This window comes from Centruroides sculpturatus, unplaced genomic scaffold, assembly GCF_000671375.1.
Source record: "Centruroides sculpturatus isolate CEXI.00-Female unplaced genomic scaffold, Cexi_2.0 scaffold1202, whole genome shotgun sequence".
In the NCBI taxonomy this organism is placed as follows: Eukaryota; Metazoa; Arthropoda; class Arachnida; order Scorpiones; family Buthidae; genus Centruroides; species Centruroides sculpturatus.
In genome coordinates, this window is record NW_019385444.1 from 87,738 (window position 1) to 107,811 (window position 20,074).

General features: G+C 42.2%; 1 protein-coding gene across 1 annotated transcript in view; it reads right to left on the bottom strand.

Moving 5' to 3' along the window:
- Nucleotides 1-20,074, bottom strand: part of LOC111639072 (homeobox protein Meis1-like) — a 51,807-nt gene that overhangs the window by 14,504 nt on the left and 17,229 nt on the right. Inside the window, exons 8-9 of the mRNA XM_023384845.1 lie at nucleotides 12,516-12,654; nucleotides 896-1,035 (exon numbers count right to left, since the gene is read on the bottom strand). Coding sequence (XP_023240613.1) covers nucleotides 896-1,035; nucleotides 12,516-12,654 — 279 coding nt within the window. The remainder of the gene's footprint in view (nucleotides 1-895; nucleotides 1,036-12,515; nucleotides 12,655-20,074) is intronic.

The window sequence follows — 20,074 nt, forward strand, 5'->3', positions numbered from 1 at the left end:
GGGTCCATCGCTTTTGGATAAGCGGGCTTTCCTTCTCGAATTATTTTTCAATAAATCGGTTGGCCTAGAGGTTTCTGGTTTCAGACTTAAACCTTTCTCGAATTTAAACGAATCGGAATCTGGATGGTGGTAGCACAACTGATGAAGAAGAAGAAGAATAATACAACAAAGAATTCATCCTCATCCTTTGTGGTAATTTCCTAATCTTTGGTTCGCATCGTTTGAGGGTTCGAACGTGAAGGCTCTTGTTCTTATTTTTTTTTATTTTTTTAGAAAATCGTCCATCTTTTAAACTGTTTCGTGACTAGCGTTAAGAGTTTTTGGAGGCCCGTTCGGGTGTTTCTTGAATAAAAAAAAAAAACAAGTCTGAGCTCGGTCTTAAGAATATCCGGCCTAGAAAATATTTTACACGTGAATAGTGAGAAGAAGAAGACTTTTCACCGATTCGCTCCCTTTTATCTCCGGGGCTAAATTTAAAAAAATTCAGTTTTCCGATGTTGTTAATTCGTTGCTCGGAGAACGACCGTGCAATTTATAGAGTTGGACTGTAATTTAAGGAAGTGGGTAGTGTATTTCGTAAGGCAAGATGCCCGTAAGACCTCTATCATCAGAGGTCCTCTCGGGTCTTAGCTTTAAAACAAAGAACCCTAGATACTAGATTGTATAGGCCGTGGTGGTAAAATTTTGGAAGGTCGAGGGATCACCGAGAGGCCTAGGCCAGGATTTTTTGATTGCCGACAAATGGGGCAATGTTTTCTGACTTTCAACGCGCTGAATACGCGTATAGAACTAAAGCATGTATATATCTTCTAAAATACCCCCTAAACAGATGGCCTGTATGTGGCGGATGTTTTTTGGCCCGTATCGCGAAAGAAAGTGACCAAAATAAACTTACCGTGAGGTGCTGAAACAGCCACGCCCTCATGATGTTGGTGGCCACTTTAGGGAAAATTCCCCTTTTCTTTTGTCGTTTCTTCCCTCGATCGTCATCGTCATCATCCCCCGTCCCATCTCCAGACCCTATACTGGCATCCCCTAGGACAAAAAAAAGAGGGTTTTTGATCAGAAAAAATGGATTTTGATCCAACCAAAATAAAAATTTTATTTTAATTTTGGCCCAATTTATTTTATTTTTTTAAAAAACACACGATTTTAAGACATCCCGGTGGGTTTATTTTGGTCACGAATCAAAATTCATTTTGCCAGACCACATACAGATTTAGTATTAAACTTAATTGTTAACTCGCTTATATACTTAGTGACGCGATGAAAAATAATAATAATAAAAGGGAGTAGAATAAAGTACACAGCGATAGAATTGTATGTAGAGGCGACATAAAATTCTATGGTTGTGTAGTTTATTGGAGTGTGAATGCGATTTTGTGTCTTCAGCCGGACAGGACAAACCCTACATCGATGGGATTTATATATGAGTGAAGGGAATCGATCCGGGATAAACACTTTTCATTCTGTGTGGATTGTTTTTATCGAAAGTTGATAAGAAAGACTCACAGATCGGAAGTTGTTGGCATTGCAGCCACTTCCGGTCAGACAGCAATCACTTCCTGACGAGCAAACCTCCATGTCCGGTGCCCGGAGGCTACTCACGTCATGAAGAGAGAGAGAGAAGAAGAAGAAGAAGAGGAGGCCGTGGCGAGAAATCTCCGGAGAGAGAGAGGAGGGTCGTTTTTCGTGGCCCCCCGGGGCAGAGGGGACATTTCACGTCCATTAGGTGTGGCAGCAATAATCGACACCTTTCACATACATTCCGGGCACATAATGTGCCAAGTGAAGTTTGAATGGCATCCGGCGGGAGATCGAGACCCAGGGGACGAGAGGATGACCCCGAATAAGACCGAAACCTGTCTACGTGATCTCCTTCAGCAATCATCTTTCAGATTTGACATTCTCTGGGTACAACAGCCTGGCGTACACAATTCGGCCAAATCAGTCAAGTTGATATTGGGTGCACGTCCACAACAATGATCATGTTTATTTTTTTCCCCTTTATGACGTTCGCTTTACGGATAGACGAGACCTCCTAATGACGCGGGGAGTCGGGAGGGTGAAGACCTTCTTCTCGGCATTAGATGTCCGGATGAGGCTTTTAGACATTCAATTGTCCATGTTGTAAAGCGAAGCAAAATCGATGCGCACGCCTTTGGCGTCTAACTTCCCATCCCCACTATCACCGACCATTACTTGGTAGCAACTAATGAAACCATAAACTCCTGTACAGTATTGTCCCAGAGAAACCACTTGAACGTGAGATCCCCCCTCGCAGAGAAAAATCTGAAATTTAAATGTTCCCAGCAGGAACCCCAAAGGACATTGTTCCAACACTTTGCTCTTAGTTTATGTGGAAATTAAAGGAACACAACCTCCTATGACTCGCCCATTACCTGGCTTTATTTTCGCTTTAAATGTCCCTAAGTGAGAGAAAGTCGGGACCAGATTTCTCTCTATTCTTTTCCACAGAAAGGATTCTTCTCTTCTGCAACAATCGCGCCACGTATCTAACCTGTGACTAAACTCGAAATATTCTTTGGCGCCGCATATTCGGCCTAGCGATTTCCATCAACTTTCTCATAAACAACAGGGTTTCTGGCCAGATTAAAGGAAGTCGAACAGGGAATACGCCATTCCCACAAGTGTCACAGCTCGGTAAGACGTGTCACGGTGGCGGCAAATGAAGTGCTTAAAATCACCATTAAGAACGACTAGAGTATGTAAACCCGGTTGCCGTGCATGCCGGTAGCGTTTTTTTTTTTTGTGGCCCGTGGACCCGAGGGAGGCGGGTATGAAAATGAGATGTGAAAACCCTTTAGGCAGGCGAGTCCCCGAGCCGTCCGCGCTAAGCCAGACGTCGTATTACGCGCGTTGCGTCCCACGTGGCAGTGGCCTACCCGCTTAATTTTCCGACATTATTGCCTAGCAGGCAAAGCCCGGGCTTTGTTCTGACGGGCTCGAGTCTTGTATGACAGCTCCACTAAACACTCATTTGTTCTCAAGACTGTGAATAAGAAGAACTCGTCCACTCCCGCACTCGCTTATAACCTAGATAAAGCTCGCCAACAATACAAAAGGGTAGGGCAAAAATGCCATCTAGCGGGTAATTACCGAAATATCTCGGGGTGGGAAGGTGTGGTATCGTTTCGGCCCGCGGGGGGTTTAATGAACGGAACAAACGGTGGCATGTTTGAGTTTTGAATCTGCCAACCGATCCGAGTTGGACAGATTGAATTATTTACAGACAATTGAGCAGGATCTATAAAAAGCTCAACTGTTTGTATCTGGTAGTAAATCCGCTTAGCCAAACCGGAGGCTGAACAATGGACACAACGCGTCCCGCTACTGTACGGACGAATTAATAGTGGCGCTTGTCACTCGATTGTCTTCCTAATCTGACAGATAAAACCGCTTAAAGACAAATCCGCAAATGGACTTGCTTGACGATTGCTTCTCTGTACAACGTCAACTATCCTACCCGTACGTAATAGAAGGAATCCGACAAAGCCCATGCCCATTTATCCAGGTATAACATGAAAATAACCGCTCGCTATCCATCTGAATCAGCGATAATCGATAGCGATGAGTAAAGACCCGCAGTCACGATTCTCCCAAGAATTCCGATTTGGAGAGAGAGAGAGAGAGAGAGGCCTCGAATCGGTTGCTGGTGGTGGTTATTGGTGGTGGTGATGGTGGCACCCGGGTGAGAGGCGCCCCCAAAAAATAATGAAAACGGCCAAGGAAGGTACAGAACGTGTGTGTGTGTGGGGGGAGAGAGATTTTCGAGGGAACCCGGTGGCAATTAGGGAGATCCAAACGGCTTCTATAATTATGGAGAGCAGACGTATCGATTTTTGGCCTTCGAGCCGAGCAATAAAAAGTAAATTGTAGATAAAAGTATCTCGTCCGTTTGTAATTTCAATACAGAGATATTTTACCGCCGAGCTTATCGGTCCGGGAATTTAATTCGGGAAAAAATAAAATAAAAATACGTATATATATATATATATAAGGATGCCGAGGATCAAACGTGTGGCAACACGGCGGCGAGGAGGTGGGGAGGTAGACGGGCCCGCCCACGCTAGTCGGCTGGCTAATATCGGGCACCTGTAGCACGAGGGTGGAGCCAAGACGGGTAGGCGGAGCTACTAAGCGGGACGAGGTCAAAAAGTCACGTGATTGGCACGTGTAGGGTCGCATATTAATTACGGCCCGCCCCGAAAACCGAAGGGCAGCCCGGGGGGTGGTGGGACGTCCCCCACGTCTCGATCCGGGAACGTTCCCAAAAAGAAACACTATAAGATAAGAAGGGGGAGGCAACGGGATAGTTGGTTTTCCTCTCTCTCTCTCTCTGTCTGTCTCTTTTTTTTTTTTTTTTAATAGGCCAAAAACGGAATTGTGAGAGAGAGGCAACATGTTTTGTATGTGTAGTTGCGTAAGGGTAGATTTTGCAGCCACGCTGCGCAGCGATTGTCCCGGCCATTGTTCTGCCACTCTGTGGAATGTCTAAAACTCGGCGCTCATCAATCATGCTCGCCTTGCAGATACTCTGTCTCTATGGCAACCGAGCTTTGTCCGGCAGCAACATCGCCGTCCACTATTGATCCAGTCCAAAGTTTGGGCCTGCGGATCGAAGATTAACAAAGTAACGTTTGTTCCGTGATAAATTGTGACAAGTCGATGTCTGCAGCCCTCTCTATTGTGTCCACCAGGACGTAATGCTCGAATAAACATGCGCACAGAATTTATCCTACCCGGCATACCCGCATCTAAGTCCTCATCATCCCGCTTGACAGTGACAAATTACCGCTGGATTTGTAGTATTAACGGTTGCATCCCAGTCGCTAGGGCCCTATACGCGGTTGGACCCGTGAAGCGGCGATTGTGCTAGCTGTAAATTCTATCCTATCTGGACACTACTACTACGCTAGCGACGACTGTGCACCGGGGCCGTTTAGATAAGTAATAACTGCCGAGTAATGATCCCATTTTAGCGGCAACCTACTCCATCTCCACTTCTTTTCCTCCTTCCAATAATTGACGCGCGCGAGCGGGATACAAAAATCTCGCATCGCATCGCGTCGTCGCGTCGCTCCGTCGCTTCCACACACACACACACACACACACACACATCCCAAATTACAAGACTTTCCGACGTCCCATTATCGCCGTTACATCTTTATAGTAGAGTATTAAGTCGAATTTTTAACGATAACATCTTATCTATCCGGCAAAGAAATATCGAGCAAGGCTTAATTAAACGTTTTAAAAGAACGGGAGGCCTTTAATGGCGGGCGTCTAATCTTGTTGGGATTTGTACTAAAACTGTAACTAACAGGCAATGAAATATCGTTATAGATGTCACGAATTTTTACGACTCGTCAATCGTGCTGCCGGATATGTCTACTGCCTCTCTTTCTTTTTTTCCTTTCTTCTTTTCTGTCGATGCTATCAACCTTAACTGGCATGGTTTTGTCGTTCTTTGTTTGCGACATTCACGACAAGCGATGACACGACTCTGCCAGATAAAAGCCCTTCTGTGTCGTCTTGGGATAACCCTTGACTTTATCTACTCATCTGGCAGCGTGGTTTAAAGATTGCCAATTTTCGCATCACTTTCGTCTTCGCCGAAAACTTTCGAAGAAGAAGAAAAAAAAAAAAAGAAGAAAAAGATCTTCTTACAGGTTACAAGAGCTGGCAAGAATGAAAAATCCCGATTACCAAAGATGCCTGGTTGTTCACGTTCCGCCCTTTGTGTGTCGCGCCACTCATTTGCATGCTAGATTTTCGATCGCCGCTAATTGAAGCTGAAGATATCAACGACGTAACCCGAAACTCGTTCGGATAGGGCTCGATTCTTTTATTATTTTTTTTTTCCTTAACTTTCTCTCCCCTTTTCTGATCGATCATATACTTTTTAGAAAGTGGCTAAATGCCCGAGTATTAAGTATATAAAATGAACGGCAGCAGTCGCTAAAAACTTAAAAAGATTTCTTCATTCATCTGTAGCTGCCAAAAGGGGGGATGCTTATCTTGGACTAGTGTCTCGCGGTCGCTACTATTTTTGGGATCCCGTCTCATTCTCTATTTCGGTTGAGAGCGGGGTGTGAACGAGCCTGCACTTAGCGGAAACTAATCTAAACTGTGATCTGGTGATTAAGATGGCTCGAAACGAACGCTCTAATGGAGCCGGAACAAAGATGCTCAGTTGTAAGACACGCGGGACTGACGAGAGAGGCTGCAAAACAGTAATTACGACTACGAGTCGCTATCTTTTTTTTTTTTTTTTTTTGGGTCTCGATTATTTATTTACGAACCGAACGATTAATCCTTGCGTTTTTCTAAATATCCAGTTGGAAATCAGACAACTGGATTAAGGACCTTCCGTTACTTTAATTAAGGAAAAGAGAGGAGGAAAAAGCCCGGAAGAATGATTAATGGATCCTGAGAGAGAGAGTCGATGCAGTGATGTATGGAGGCACCGGAAAACCTTCGTGACATCACTCAAGGTGTCCGGCTTGTGGTCATTACGGTTACAATTCCGACTGGTCACTTCGGGATTAGGACAAGACCGCGATGTTGTAACAAATGGCTAAGATATTGACCCCGCGATTCCCTCCTTAATCTACACCAGCTGTTTCTAACTCCTACTGGACATAATTAAAGGTTGTGTGGAGAGTTACGACGCGATACGAGAATTTTGTCGCCGTCTCGTCACGCGTGGCGACAAAACCCATAGCGACTCGATAATCGCCAAATTCTATTAAGGACTTGTGTCGGATTTTCGGACAGAAGTAGGAGAATTTCGTAAAGGGTTTTCACCCTTTAAGCCATTTTTGGAAGATCTTCAAATCGGATGATTTATCGGGGATGCGGTAAGAAAGAAAGAAAAAAAAAAAAAGCGTGCAACTGTCTCGCGCGGCGACAATTTGATTGTTAGTTAGACAGTTTGTCTTATATTGTAGCGATCTCTAATTGGCGTTGTCTGTAATCTTCGGTCCAAGACGTCCAATTAAAGAGCCGCACTTAGCGGAATAAATTCCCGACGGAGGCAGGCTGTTGTTTCTACTAACCACGGATCAATGCCCGGATGTAACAACCAGCAGAATAACAAGGAAAATCCTCGGACAGCCTGACTGACAAAGCATGCCAAGAATTTCCATTTTCCCGCCTGCCAATGGAAAATCCTCTGACAAACGGGATGGGGGGGGGGAGTGTTGCCGAACTCCGAAGTGCGTGTCCTGCTGATATTACATCGCTGCTTCTAATTTCCTAGCTCCACTTTACTGCTTGTAAAACGTCGCCGTAAAACTTTATAGATTCTAGATAGAGTCCCCGGGTCTGCCAAAGCTCTGCATCACTCTTTTCCAAAAACTTTCGCACTGTTAAACCATTCAAACAGGTCCACCAAACACACGCGATTTTTTTCTTCCATTGGCCTACTCTCATCCCACCTTAACCACAGGGAAAAACTACCAAAAAAAATCCAGTTATATATTCCATTCTTTAGGAAATTACAAATGAAAACACTTGGTAACGCCAATGAGACGAGCAACGTTTACACGCTCGACTCGTAACAATTCACTTCGATTAAAGCTTATTAATGCCGTTAAATATACGATAAAAGGGGCTTCCCCACCTTAATGCATTTTCGTAAGGTGTACAGTACCTACCGACAAAAGATGCATTTGCTAGTGTTTGTTTACGCATTTCCGATTCTCGATAGCAGCGATAAAAAGTGGCGATTTTCTAATCGAAGTGTTGACACAAAGCAGCTAATCAGACGTCAATTATCTTGCTCGCCACGTGAAGATGACAAACTAGAGAAACGAAAACAGTCAAAGTGCTCCTCTATCAGCACCTCGGACGATCTTTGACCTTTTCTCTACGTAGAAGTCCAGTGTGTGTGTGTCTGTGTGTGCGGATACCTGTGCTGTGTAACCGATAAGAAAGTTATAAATATATCTAAAAACAAGTGTAAATTATCGTGTAAAAAGTCACGTCTCGAACGAACCGAAACAGCAGACCAGAGAGTCGAGAGACGATGTTAAAAATCAGGTCGTCTACCCTCACCCTCGCTTAATTAATGGAGAAAATTTCTTTTTCTATCATCGACACAAGCCATTCGTGATCGGAACGAGGACGTTTTGCACAAGCTGAGCTGTCAAAAGTTTGATGACAACGAGACAAGTCGCGTGATGAAGAAAATAACAGAGGAGTAACACGCGAGCTTTTTTTTTTTTTTTTTCTTTTTTCGTTCTTCACTCGTTAGGAATAACTGTTTGGGGCCATTTTTCCTCCCGTTTTGTTTCCAAACTACCGGACTTTTCTGAGAAACTGGAGATGGAATTTCGACCCCGTCCTCTGTTACGTGATCTGTCCGTGTTGTCCCACATGTATCAAACGAGCTTTCCATTGCTAATTAAATCAGTCAGACCGTTTCCTAATTAACATTCTAGGTGCACGCCACCCTCTCTTCTTGTCGGGGACTTTTTTTTTATATATATATATATGCATGTATGTAACCCCTCGTAAGTATTTATGTATGGTGGTCGAGAGACCAGGTGAAACGCCGAGGGGGCCACGTTCTCGTTCGTCCCTGACCTTCGACCTCTTCCCACAGTCATGGTCAGCGGGGATGAATGTTTCTTGGCAAGAAGGTGAAAGCAATGTCGTCGACAGAATCGTTCCAATTAACGTCCTGCAAAGTTGGCAGGACGATAAAATGGTTGCCATTGTACACGTCAGCGGGAACGAAAAGAAAAGTTTGTTGGATGGAGAAGCTAAACTAAAGTGAACAATAGAGTGAACGGTGAAAAGAGTTTAAAGGGTCTAAAAGGGAGTGTGAACGGAATGAATGAGAGAGAGGTGCCATGCTATAGTTTCCCGTTTCGCCAACCTTTATCGCCGAGCTATCTTGCCCGTTGGGGTCTCCTCTCCCAACAAAAACCGTGTGTGTGTGTGTGTGTGTCGACGTTAAGTCTGCTTTACCTCATTTATTCCGTAGAATCGACTACAAGAGGGATTATTCTCCATTTTGATAGATTATGCTAAATCGGAAACATTAGCGAGGCTCGAGTATGCGCGGCTTGACTCCTTTGCCGTTTTCTGCCTCTTTTGTATGACGTTGGTCCCTATCGAAAGAGCGAACAAAGGATATAAATAATTACGTAATCTACACACACGTGACAATCTTCACACTAGAGTGGTCGTGACGCGCTCTCCCCAATGACGTCATGCTCTACAAATGACCCGGGTGCCATTTCCAGCCCCGTCCGCGGCAGTTAAACATCCTCTTCCGAGTGAATAAAAGTCTTAAAGAAAGCACCCGAAAAAGCCATCGACGGTCACGGTCTACTTACCTTATTTTCGTGACGTAATCGTGAGAATGAGTTCCTCACAACATTAGCCTAATCAGGATTGGGTTAGACAATGGAAGGAAAGCGAATTCGCTTCTTTGTTTCGATCGGTAAGAAGGGGGATTCGAAGAAAAACGTAAAGAGATGAGCTTACACGTGGAAAATTTGCTCGTTCGTCCCTTTTGCTGGGTCGATCCACGTCCCTTATCTGAACGACAGGACCTCGTATCAACTTTCTGTACCCAAGATCAACACGGTTCAACACGCCTCGGGCCTGAAGCCGAATGGCAAAAGAAGAACAAGCAAACGGGGGGGGATGAGTGGAATGGGGAGGAAAAAGTTGACATTTTAAGCGAGGATTGAAAATAGAAGAATCGATTCAAAATTTTTACCGAAAGCAGGTTAAGTATTTTCGTGTTTTGATCAAGCTCATACGAGTGCAATGCACGAATCTATCGAAAACAGGTAGAGATCGGGAGAACCCCCTCATAAAAGATCGATAGGCGTATACAGTATTGTTTAAAATCTTATCCAATGGATTATAGTCAAACATACTGAAGTGGACGACCCAGTTTCATGGAATGAAACTGTTTCGTGGCACGACAGGTCTCGCGTGTTGAACCTATGAGACTTTACGTATCGAAAGCCTGTTTTACCTTTCGACTATACGACGATTTTACTGTCGTTTTATTATTCGTATTTTTCATTGAAAGGTGTTGTAGTTCGTTTTTCAAATATTTTGATGGCTGAAAAGCTACTAACATCCGAGCTGATAACAAGCTGAAAAGTACACAGCGATAAGCAATAAAAATCTTAACGGCCAAACACAAAATGAAATACCTCCGCACGATTTACACCATAATTAATTGCTCCTCTCTGGTTTTTTTTAATGAACTTAACTCGGAAGCGTTACCAAATTTCACGCGGAGGGGTCATTTTCTTCTTTTTTTTTTGAAGACTCGGTGGGGTTTCGACTATAGAAAACAGGGCAAAGAGATAGGAGGACGGGTCCAATCTAAGAATGTAAAATGGAGTGTTTTATCCGGCTTTAGATTCGCTCTTAGGTCACTTTCGGGCCCCTCTGTCAATGCTATAAATATTTCATATCGGTCGGAATGGGAGACCAGTCCAGATGGCGTCATCCCGAATCGAAGCGGAGGACAAGATATGAATGAGGTGTCACGTGATGGGGCAACGTCCCCCCCTCCCCACACGTTCAACGTTCGGGATTAAAACAACCGCGCCAAAAACTGGCCAAACAAAAATACATCGTACGACTAACAATTACGGGACAATTTAAACATCAAAAGAGGATTATCGGCTCGATTTTGAATTCGTTAATATTCATGAGAAGCGCGAAAGAGGAGGAAAGGGGAGGAAAAAAAAAAAAAAAGTCTGGTCCATTCGAGAAAGTCGAGCCGAGTCTCTCGCAATTCTCGGAGGGGGTGGTGGCTGTCCCATCGGGTTATTACGGAACACGAGCGATTGTAAGTCACAATACACTATTCAGATTCATTCTGACGTCTCTAATGCGACCCCCCCTCCTAATAAAAGTTAGGTCGGCCATTTTCTGTCGTGGCCGTAGACACGGTTTCCGAGAAACCTCTATTTGGTAATCGCTCTCCGCAACGACCGCCATCTTGTTTCTATTCTATACGTGCAACACGACTGTGTTTTAAGAATCAACCGTTTTATAAATTCGATCGAATTCCATCTCGAAACTATTTAAAACCGTAACGATAATAAGCTTAGACTTGCCACATAATGTTTTAATTAAGGAACTACTCTCCAACTTTTAGGCATTTCTGTTTACTTAAAGATCACGTTTCGTGCTGTAACTATCGGAAATCGGAGAGAACCCATTCTTCGTTCACACACCCCCTCCCCCCCACAGGACTCGGTACCACTCCTAATAAGGTCAACATGACTCGTTCCAGATATGGACGAAAACAAGAACCCAACATGGGGTAAGGGAGCAGCAGTCAGACTCTCCCTCTTACCCACACTCAGAACCCCTACTTGCTCACTTTCTTCGTGGTCTTTTACTGAAACCATTCGAAACTTATCTATTCTTTAGCGATGAATTTACTCGAAAGATTCCATAAACTATGAATTAACCGCAGTTTTTTTTCGTTTTAAGACGAAGAAACACCACGCAAATCCGTAGACGTCGAGCTTAGAAATTAATTAAACCGTTTATGTAATTCGTTGTTTACGGTGGTTTTAGTGGGTTCTAAAATAAAATCCATGCGATTTAAAACACAGAAGATTGTATTCTAGAGCTAAACGAAAAGATCTCGATTGAAGTTTCTGTTTCTAGATGGATATAAAACCCCCTCGTAAACACCCGGGGAAAGTTTTTAGGGTGTAAATTCGCCCCGATATGAGCGTAAGTGTTTTCTAATGGAGCCCAAAAACTCGTGTTAAGTAACGCATTTTGAAACGAGTGTTGATTATTTAACCCAAATCCCATTTATCGTTATTGACTTGAAGGCAATGTACTCAACAAGAGCAGAACATGGACGCAGTTTGTCTGGTCGGCATTGTTTCCTTAACACCGAGAGCTTTCAATGAAAATCCAGTACACAATGACGTCGTTGAGAGAAAATAACCGGCGTAATTCCGTTTTCGAGGAAAACCACTTATTGAATTATTTACCGTCGCTTCGTCTTCCCTACCTGCAGGCACACCCTTGGTTCCTCATCTGGTTTGCAAATGGCCAACCGACCGAGATTGGATTAAAAAAAAAAAAGAGCAGTGGGACGTGCACGAGCGTCACTACTTTTGAACCAATTTTCCCGTAGGTCGCAAGGGAAGAACGAAACAAAAGCTAACCAGAAAACACTCTTTAAAGTGTCGGAAGGGAAGGGGAGGGGGGAGAGAATCTTCTTAAAAAAATCGCGTTTAATAGGCATTTATTAAGAGAGAAAATTCGAAGTTTTTCCGCTCCGAAACTAAGACCCGTGTAAGGAACAGGATGTGACGTGGACGGTGTTTACACTCTCCCCAGCTGCACGGCGTTGACATATATACGTTGCAGCTGGCCCCACGATGTTCATTCTACGGGGGTTTCATATTCTGTGTTGGCTAACCCGGTGGCCTTTTTCTTTTTTTATTATTATTATTATTTTTATAACTTTGGCTTACCTGCTTCGCTGTTATTATCGGTGCTATGTTGAGAACTAGGTTGTTGAGGTATTGGGCCTGGAGTACCTGTCGATCCTGTGGGTGATCTGGCATCTTCGCCGCTCATGCTGTACGAATTGAGCGATTGAGAAGGCGGTCTCTGTTAAAGATAACGTTTACAATTACTAAAAACACCGTAAAGATTTGTAAAAATTCATCTTCTACTACTCTTAAACATAACTTTACGTCCATCCTGAAGATCCCTCGTATTGCAAGAGGTTTGAAATTCGATAATTTAAAGGGTTTCTTCTCTCTCGATAACGTCTACAAAAATTCGGTTAATATATAAAACGGAGGTTTATTTAACAGCAAAAACTTTCGAACGATTTAACACCTCCGCTTCACTTTTACCACGAATTTACATAAATGAATGTAAAAAGCGGACCACCCAATTACGTCATTAAAATCTTGGCCAGAAAAAAAAAAAAAGTGTGTGTATGAGAGAGAGAGAAACCATGAAAAATCGCTTTAAAAACATAATTAATAACCGTTCAGAGTTTAATCGATGGCATTAATTAATATGCAGATGAGGAAAAGAGGAAAAAAAATGTATATATATATATTTTTTTAAAACTCTTTTTGTTCCCTAAACAAAAATTAGTGAGGAGATGCTCTCCTAACCAATTAATCCCGTCGATGTTCCCCTTCCATCTTGTGTTTTTTTCCTCTTCTTCTGGTGGAGCTATTAATCGAAAAATATCATTATTCTTAGTTACGGTTCTAATTTGAACAATGAAATTCAATTTGGAGAAGCGGACAGAGAGGGAGAAAGGCCACAAATCATTTCTTGGCAGACGAAAAGGGCAGATGAATTTTGAACAGGCGTCGATATAATTTGCAAATCGGAATAAGTTTTCGATAACTATTATGCATTATTTACGAAGTAGAGAGAGAGAGAAAGAGAGAGAGAGAGAGTCAGCATCCGATCATCCCTCATAGCAGAGTCAATAGAAGAATCTTTATTTCCATTTTAAATCCGATTGTTTCCCCTTCTTCACTTGATTTTCCTGCTATTAATAATATTTTACATAATAACCGTCGGGGGTAAGAGAGGGAGGAGAAGAAGAGAATCGCTCTCCATAGCAACTCTACTGTATACAATCTGCACTTGTACTTTAACCTGGATTTTCCAAGCGACCGTTTAGAAATTTGCGTTGATGTCGAACATTATTTTATAGAATCGCGCGTCAAAGACAGAAATTTGGTTACAAATCAGGGCAAGCTGTCAAAACTGGCTTCCAATTTACATGAATTGAACCAAACCTTCCGAGTGTTGTAGAATGAGCGTGTTCGACTAACGTAAACACGGCCGCTTCTCGACTGATATACGAGCTCTCCTTTTGTTGGATTAACTATCAATATATCAAACTTTGTTAGTTTGCACGATTATAGATCGAAGGAAGGAGAAACGGCGTTTAGAAAGAGGCCTATGAATATTTGACTAGCATTTTACCTATGCCAGTCGACTGAGAGAGATGCGGCCATTTTATATATATTATTTAGAGAAAACAAGCTTCTCTTGTCAAAGTGTCACTTCGTATGAAGTTCTAGGTGTGTGCCTTTTAGGTTAATGGCGAGTTTATTAACGTTTTATAAGAAGTATTTCTCTTCTAAAATTTGAATTATTCCTCTTCCTACCCGTCAACTTTTTTTTTTTTTTTTTCTCCTGTGTGTGAAAGCCTCTTCTGACTCTTCCAACAGATAAACATTTTGCTTTCGTTTCAAACTCTTATATTCGAACTTTAAGACAATTTCTTTAATATTTACAAGTTCTATACTATAAAAATAAATCTTTCTCGTGAAAATAAACAGTGTTTGGTGATTGTTCTTTTCGTAAAATCTTCAGCAAAATGACTTTCAGAAGTTCAACTGAAGCGGCACAAAGTTCTTTTATAGAAATTACCAGTCGACCCCCCTATAACACTGTTGATTATTCCGTTTTATATGAATTCCACGTTGTACGAGTCACTTAGATTTTACAAATACGTGAACCGTTCATAGCCCGGTACACGTATTTGTAAAATTTAAGTGACTCGTACAACGTGAAATTCGTATAAAACGGAATAATCAACAGTGTTATAGGAGGGTCGAGTTGTACTCTGAAAAGTTCTGTAGAACTTTTAATTATATTTTACTTTATTTTAACCTATCTAAGAACTTTAAAGTGCTTTATTCCCCCCCTTCCCAAACGTTCGCAAGTTATTAAAAGTGCAAAATATTTTTAGCACAATAAACTTATCTGAGAGAGACGTTGTCTGTGCAAAATTCTTAACAAAAGACTCCAGTCAAGAGTCAGAGTAACAACAACGTGATTCTGGCTGTTGGAAGGGGAGGGGGAAAAAATTATTATACTACTACATAGGAAAAACCGTTTGTAGAAAAGAGGTCTATGAATCTGTGTGGTTCCCTTCTATTTATAAATGTACCGATCACGTGATTCGAAGGCCGACTTTGATGTAAAGAAAACCAAAATGATGGATCTCGAGCTAGAAATGTTGTGTTGAAAACCATTACATCATCGAATTTGTCATTTTTCTTAAAAGAACATTCCAAGTCGTTCCATCAGAAAGAAAAAAGGAAGAGAAGGGAGGAAAGAAAAAGAAAAAGAAAAAAAAAATGGCCGTACACTTAAAAACTTTTAAAAGATCCAGACAAAGTTTGGGCGGAGTGAAGACGCTTTTTCGTCGGCGAACTTTGACCCCGAAGAAGAAGAAAACAAGCATCCGAATTGATCAATAGTTAAACAGGAACCGAGACGTAGCTTAAAGGTGAGGGGGGGGATAGAGGAGATTTTTCTACTCCACTCTAATTGTTAGTGCAACGATAAACGACGGCGTTATTTTTCATCATTCTCGCCAATGACAAGTGGGTAAGAATCGTCCACGTGATTATTCGCTGGCGCAGTCATAAAGTGCAGCTAGTGATGCGGACTGAATATAGGCTATAGAAAAGTCGTTACATATAATTTACAACTGGTGCCGTCAACAGTGGCGTACAGACACAAGCGAATATTTTAGTGCAGCAGATGGAATACCCGTCTGCTGATTGTCGTCTAGCTCATCCGCAACTTCTTGCCAGAGTCCGTAAATCATCACAAGTCGAACGACATCGTAAAAACACGGGACAAAACTTTCTGTGGTCTGCTCAATGTACGGACCATAATTTAATATAAGCGAACGTTTTGCCTCCGTGGTGGTGCTTCCAAGACTTTGCAACGAGCGTTTTAATTCGATTTTTTCACGAATTTTTTCTTTTTTTTTTTTTTTTTACCATCGTAAACTTTCCTGGATAACTTTATTTAAATAGATACGAAAGTGTGGTCCAATAGGCCTCTGCGATTCTTTAAAAAGTGATAGTAAACTGTCGGTAGCTTCAAACGGCACCGTGAATCCATGGCTGAATTTTCAGTTTTCCACAATAATCCGTTCGTAATTTATTGCCATTTACAAACGGGATCTCTTAGTAGACACCAGGAACCAAAAATTATAGACTGGAAGATTGGGTACGAGTCACACTCTAATGTCTTCTTATGATGAAAATTTCGAAGATGGAGACGAAGATGAAGATTCTTTTGCGAATTTTACCACAGAGATTTTAGTGGAGGGCACTCCAATTTTCGGAGGATTCGTTAAATTTGCCATTCTTTAGAGCTACCGGCTTTCAATTTTATCTTCTTATTGCCGTTTACATCAATAAAAGAAGATCCAAATTCAATTTCCAACGAGAGGATGATGGTTTGGTTTATTTTTCCTGTGGTCAAAGATTATGAATTGGAAGATTATAGAATGTAGCAATTCTAATGAATTCCTCTCTAAATTTTAAAAAAAAAAGAAAGCAAGATAAAAATTTGCTTGGGAATTCTCTTAAAATTCTTTTTTAACAAGAACCACTCCGATTTTTTTTTCTTTCCGGAATGTGAAAGGTTCGTTAAATTCGCCAATTCTGAAGGATTACCATTCTTTTAAACACGTTACAGTTCAAATTCGATTTTCTAGAAGAATAATTCTCGTTTATTTGACTTAACAGATGAAAGGTGAACTGTAACTACGAACTTTGAAGGTCGGAATGACTGGTTAAATAATTCTTTAAGAACGTTTTTTGGGCACTCCTGAAGCTTCTTCGTTTGGTTAATCACATTCAGAATCTTGCCATAATCTATCTGAAAGATAATCCCCTTTAAATTTTAATATAACACCGAAAAAAAGAAGCTGGAAGTTTTTGATTCTCGAAGAGGGAATTCCTAATTTGGTAGTTCCCAGCTAAAGATGATGATGGACTTCGAAGATTGGGCAGAGACGACAATTTTAATGAACTGTAGCTAAAAATTTTGAAGAGCGGTATGAAAAATTCGTTGTGAATTCTCTGCAGATTCTTTTTTGACACGAGTTTTGCCCCGAAATGGCTCTTGCCACTTTCGTCGGCTAATAAGAAGTGAACTTCATTAAGAGAACAAAGAGGCGGTGGGAGAATACCCTTAAAGCTACAACTAAGAGTCTTTGCCGCATTGTGCACCAGCATATGCTAATTTGCAACTTGTAAAGGTCCAAATGAGCTCTATTAAGCAGTCACCACAAGAAATAATTACAGGATGTTCCGCAAAAAGCAACACGGGCCGCGAGAGGCCATTTGGCGCGACAAACGAGCGAATTATCCAATCATAATAACGATAAAACTGCAATAAGCGGTGTTTTTTTCTCTCTCTCTCTCTCTCTTTCTCCCTCCTCTTTTCTTTTCGACTTGTTCAGTTTGGCGCAATGGTCCCGATGGCAAAAACCCAGCCAATTCCAGCTACAAATTAACCATAGCTTCGATTCGTGCAGCGATTTATTGCATGGCACCGCAGAAGCTCATTTCGCCGCGTCGAGTCTGAATCTGCTGCCATTCGATCAGATGGCTATCGAGGCCCAGTAACGGCTCCGGGTCGAGATGGCGTCATTAGAAAAAAAAAAAAAAATAGGGCGGACCTTCATTCGTTTACCTCTAAATGGTAGAGCGGAGCGACTTTAGCTCTCCGTCAATTTTCCGCAGGGAAGAAGAGAAGAAAAAAAAAAAAATCAATGGGCTGCTGCACTTTATTAGATTTGGGGAGAAAAGAAAGCTTGGCTTGTTTGAATACTGCGATTGACATCAGTTTGGCTCATGCACAATTCAATTTGTGTGGCCGCCATTTCTATTCCATCAGCTTTCATCCATCTAGGACGGAAGCCGTCCGGCTAATGGTATCTCGTGATTAAACCTCGCGGCTCCCTTCCCCCCACTCTGTCGTGGCACATTTCGTGAAGGGCTCGTGACATACCCGACGACTCCATACAAGAGTTATCCGAGAAGTCCAGCTAGCCTTGTCAATCTTGAGGCCCTGCTCCCAGTTATGTAGCAAATATGCGGACAGTATGTGACTACACAGGATGTGTGCCATCCAGAGAGAGAATTCCGCCACACGACAGCAAAAGTTTTCACAAAGAGAGAGATGGACAGCCTCCAACGAGATCCCCCTTTACGATAGTCTTCACCTGGTTGGGAAACTTTTGCCACTATCTCGAGGAACCATCGAAGAGTTTCCACTCTCTCGTTATTAAATCTGTAGTTGGATCGTTTTCGGTAATTCTAAACTTTGCAGGAAAGAATTTAAGAGTAAATTAAGGGTAACAAGTCGTTAATAGTATCGAAATATCTTCGTAAACTTGTAGTAAAAAAGGATAATGTAGAACCTCTCCCGAAAGGGTAAAGATTAACGGATCGCCTTTCTCAAACTCGATTAACCGTTTCTTAATTTTAATTACTCCTGAGGAACGGGTTACTCTTTCATTCTTTAATCCGTTAAAGTAGATTATAGAAGGGAGTAATTCGTAAGTGGGCTTACGAAGGATTAATTACTAGTGTGGTAACACTTCTTTGTCGAGAGAATTTCGGTGTCAGTGGACGACGCCATTGCAGCTTCGGGACCAATCACGGTCTGGTTAAAGTTTGATAAACTTCCAGGAAATGAGCGATTATCTGCAAGGTTATTATTATTTCGTTGTCTGCTTTGACAGATATATAGAATGGAACGACGGAGATGATGTGACTTTTTTCGTTCAGACAATAGTACTTGTTGCTAGATACATATATGGACTGTACACATTACATAATTTTTTCTGTTCGCCTTAAGCAGATTAATTAGAAACTTTGGATATTAAAATTGCTGTTGTTAATGCAATTATAAAGTAATTATAACTTGATATGTGTATAGAAAAGACACTGCTTCGATTTTTGTGTGAGAGCGTGTGTGGTGTAACATCTTTGGTTTAAGGGGGGAAAAACGAAGGAAACAATAGAGCCAAGAAATCAAAAGTATCAGGAGAAAGTAAAAAAGAAAGAGGAGAAATAGAGGGGGATAAAAAAAAAGAAAATCGGACAGTGAAATATAAGGGGAATGTCCCAATTCAGCGTTGCTATCTTCAAACAGCATCACAACGGTTCGGTAATGTAGTTCGTCCTTATCGGAAATAGAAACGCGCTATCGGTCCTCTGACGCACAGCAACCTCCCATGACAGCTGTGAAGAACAAATGGAGCTTAGTTAATGTGCTTATTTAACAGAGGCACTGCCGAGTTCCGTGCGTTATCGGACAGCGATAAAATCCCGCCAGTTGTGCCAGGTCGGGTGTTGATAGTCCGACATCAGCTACAAGGTCGGTTGACTCCACCTCTGCTGGCCCCTCCTCTTTCGCTCCCTTCGTCACGTGACCTGCAGGGTCAAAGGTCACGCGAGTGGCGTTTTTTCGAGGCGGAGATTAGTGACGTCGTAGCGACACCTCATTCGCTCGGAAACATCGGCGATTCGGTGGCGAAGCAGAGCTTTTAATATCCTTCGATTATAACCAAACATGGCGCTGGCACCCCGACGCCATGCGGGCCGCGAAAACGATAGAGAACTGGTTCCTAGAAGTTTTTTTTCGAGTGAAAGAAAGAACGGCAAAGGAGCAGAGATTGCCAACTCGATCCATGTAAATCCACAGATACAAGAGGACATCTTTCGGGCTGCCAGGAAGGCTTATCTGTCATTTCTACCCAAAGTGCAGTCGGACATGCGGGTAGATACTCCTCACTTATAAATTATGGATGGTCGTGGAGGGTGTAGCGAAAATCTTTTAAGCTGCGGCGGTGGCGAAACCGTGTGAGATAAAAGAAGAAAGGAAAGAAAGGAAAATAAAAAAATGGGACGATACTCGAACGGCAATAGCCAGAAAGTGGAGTTTTCGCTCGTTTCCACTTTTAACAGTCTTTGCCAGTGATTCCGAGCAAACAAGCAGTTTGTTCTTTTATTCCAAGCTCGATGCAACGAGCCGATAACTGAACAGTCAAGATACAGACCGGAGGAGAAGGGAAAATGTGTGAGAAAGCGCCGTACTCCATTAACTGGTAGTGCTCCTCTTGGCTGCACCTGGTTGTGTACTCTGATAAAATCTCGTCAGTCTCCTATTTCTGTGCCCTTTCTTTTTCCACGTCAAAACCTATGGAACTAGGTCCATTTTACTAATG